The 2,897-nt window shown below is 51.9% G+C and overlaps 1 protein-coding gene across 1 annotated transcript; it reads right to left on the reverse strand.

Moving 5' to 3' along the window:
- Positions 1-81: 81 nt before the first annotated feature.
- LOC117580543 (glycine--tRNA ligase) lies at positions 82-2,614 on the reverse strand. The gene is made up of 2 exons (XM_034267137.1): positions 2,556-2,614; positions 82-2,471 (listed from the first exon to the last, which is right to left on the reverse strand). The coding sequence occupies exon 2, from the start codon at positions 2,250-2,252 to the stop codon at positions 213-215; it is 2,040 nt and encodes a 679-aa protein (XP_034123028.1). The 5' UTR covers positions 2,253-2,471; positions 2,556-2,614; the 3' UTR covers positions 82-212.
- Positions 2,615-2,897: the final 283 nt, after the last annotated feature.

Below are 2,897 nucleotides of genomic sequence, written 5' to 3' on the forward strand. Positions count from 1 at the left end.
TGGTTAACGCCCGATAGACCGTTAGGTTCAAATCACGACGCTAGCGAGGATGGGTAGCGATTAAATGAAAAAGTACACATGTAGCGTGCAAAGCATTTTATTGTTGGTAGGGCTCCCACTTTGAGAGGCTGGTTGGCATATAAAATTATTATAAATTGGATTTTTCTGTAAAGTTAAATGCATGTCAAGCATTGAAATCTCGCGACCCCGAATTACTTGGTGGCCTCCTGCTGCTCGAAGACAGGGTACTGCGCCACAACCTGCTCCCAGCTGGTACGTGCCGTAGCCAGGTCCTTGACCACACCAACAACATTCTCCAGACCCACGCGAACCTGCTTCATGCTGTTGCGGTCCCGCAGAGTGACCGTGTGCGGTTCCTTCAGCGTGTCAAAGTCCACTGTGATGCCGTAGGGTATGGCAATCTCGTCTGTGCGGGCATATCGCCGACCGATCGAGCCGCTTGAGTCGTCCACCTTATGCGAGAGCTCGGCCTTGGTTAGGAACGAGGAGAGCTTCTGTGTGAAGGGCTGGAACTCGGCATTATTAGAGAGGGGCAGGATCGAGCACTTGAGAGGAGCCACCAACGGTGGCAGGGTGAAGTAGCAGCGCTGCTCATCGCCTTCGCGGCACTGGAAACTGTGTTCCAAAAGGGCGTACATAATCCGACCGATACCGAAGGACGGCTCTACCACACTCGGTATGAATTCCTCCACGTGGACCGTCTTTGACGAATGCTTTACGCTGATGGTCTCCTTACCTAGCTCGTGAGTGCTTCCATCGGCCAGGATAAGTTTGTACTGTCCGTTCGCGTTGAGATCTTGCTCCGCCCTGCTGATCTCCTCCAGGGACAGCTTGGCCAGGGCCTCTGTTATGGTTTTAGCATCCTTTTTAAAGGTCTTGCCCAGCGCTTGCTTGTTGGGCACGATCTCACTGACCTCCACCGTCTTGGGGGCGGGCAGACGCTTCTCGGCCACCAGCCGGACACCGGTGGCAGCTGTATGCTGGCCCAGATCGTAGGCACTTCTGTCCGCACAGCCCACACACTCCACCCAGCCGTATGAGGTTAGGATCTCCGCGTCCCAGCAGTCGCAGGCGTAATGAGCCATCTCGTTGCTCATATGCTGCCGGAAGCGCAGGCACTCCGGCTTGATACCAATAGCCAGCAGGAACTGTTGGATGCGAGCCATGTAGTAGCCCAAAGTCTCGTTGGCCACCAGCTTGGCGGAGACTGCCGCGCCAATGGCAAACTTGGTGGCTGACTTGCCGTCCATCTGGTTACAGGCGGAGTACAAAGTCATCTTTTCGTCCCTCACGTTGCCGAACTTGGGATGGTCTTTCTGCGTGGGATCACAGAAATGCTCGATTTCCGCCATGGTAAATTCGCGCACACGTATCAGACCCGACCTGGGGGAAATTTCGTTGCGGAAGGAGTTGCCAATCTGGGCCACGGCGAAAGGCAGCTTTCCCTGGTTGAATTCTAGCAGGCGCTTGAAGTTCACAAAAATTCCCTGGGCAGTCTCGGGGCGTAGAAAGCCCTTAACCAGGCCAGTTGGTCCGATCTGTGTGGCAAACATAAGGTTGAACTCGATGGGCTCGGTCAGGTCGTTGCCAGTGAGTGGCGACTTAATGCTGTACTTGGCCAGGACATCGGCCAGCTCCTGTTTGCTAAGACCATCCAGCTTGATGATGATGTCCTCGCACTCTGCTTGCAAAGCGGGGGTGGCATCCTTGGCTTTTAAAAGCTTCTCCAGGGCCTGCTTGATGAGATGATCCAGCCGGAAGCATTCTCCGGTCTTAACGTCCTTCACCATCAGATCCGCAAAGCGCTCCACATGCCCAGAGGCTTTCAGAACCGGCTCCGGCGTGAGTATTGAGCAGTCAACCTCAAGCATCTGTTCCTCCAGAGCAAAGTACTGACGCCACAACGATAGAAGATTTGCCTTGAGGGCACAGCCCATGGGTCCGAAGTCGTACTGGCCGGTTATGCCGCCGTAGATGGCAAAGCTCTGGTCGTAGAAGAAGCGACGCTTCAGTAGATCCTCCATCTTGGCGCGGTCGAAGCTAACCAGGCTGGGAGTCAGGGCCAACTCCTTATCCTCTAGAATCTTCTTCCTTGCTTTCAGCTCCGCCACTGCCTTCTTGACGTCGAGTTCGGCGGCACCGGTCTCTTTGAGCGATCTCACCAGATTCCCCTGCTCCTGCACACGCTCACGAAGCGGTGCCAGTTGGGCTTCAATCTCTGGATTCGACATGATGAAATCTTCTGCCTTCGCTCGTAGTTTCACGTTGCGGTTCTGCTTCTTGGAGCCCCAAGTCCTTGGCTGTGTCGGAGAGGCGGCGGCGTGGGAGGAGGTTGTGCAGAAGAATAAATTCGAGTGTGCACTGCTGGCAATGTGCTCGCTCCACGTTGCTATGTGTAGGTGGTAAAAGACGCCTCTTGCTCTGCTCTGATAGATGAGCGCTTTTAATAACTGCAATGACATAAAGACGAATTTACTTTTCCATCAATGGATCGCGAATTTATATAATAAACGTGCAAATGACTGTAGAAATACCTTAACTTGTGGCAATTTTTTACTTTTTGATTCTCTGACGGTGTGCAGCACTGGTCTTTAAATTAGAGCTGGAAAAAATCAATCGATGGAACTATCGCTAGGCAGCGGAATAAGTAAAATATTTATAGGTGGATAATAAAAAACTCTAATGCTATATGCAAAAGAGTTATATGTATTCTGGTGACTTCCATACGGTACAAATATGGGGAGGCGTTTTTATTTGTAATCAGTATAAATGATCTTAAATCTTCGTGTAAGCGATATCGATGTTTTTCCCACGCAGCTCTCCCTTACATCAGTTTGTGCGCTTTCCAACACCTATCGCGTTATGTGTGTAAGTGC

The sequence above is a fragment of the Drosophila guanche genome, unplaced genomic scaffold, assembly GCF_900245975.1.
Source record: "Drosophila guanche unplaced genomic scaffold, DGUA_6, whole genome shotgun sequence".
Lineage (NCBI taxonomy): Eukaryota > Metazoa > Arthropoda > Insecta > Diptera > Drosophilidae > Drosophila > Drosophila guanche.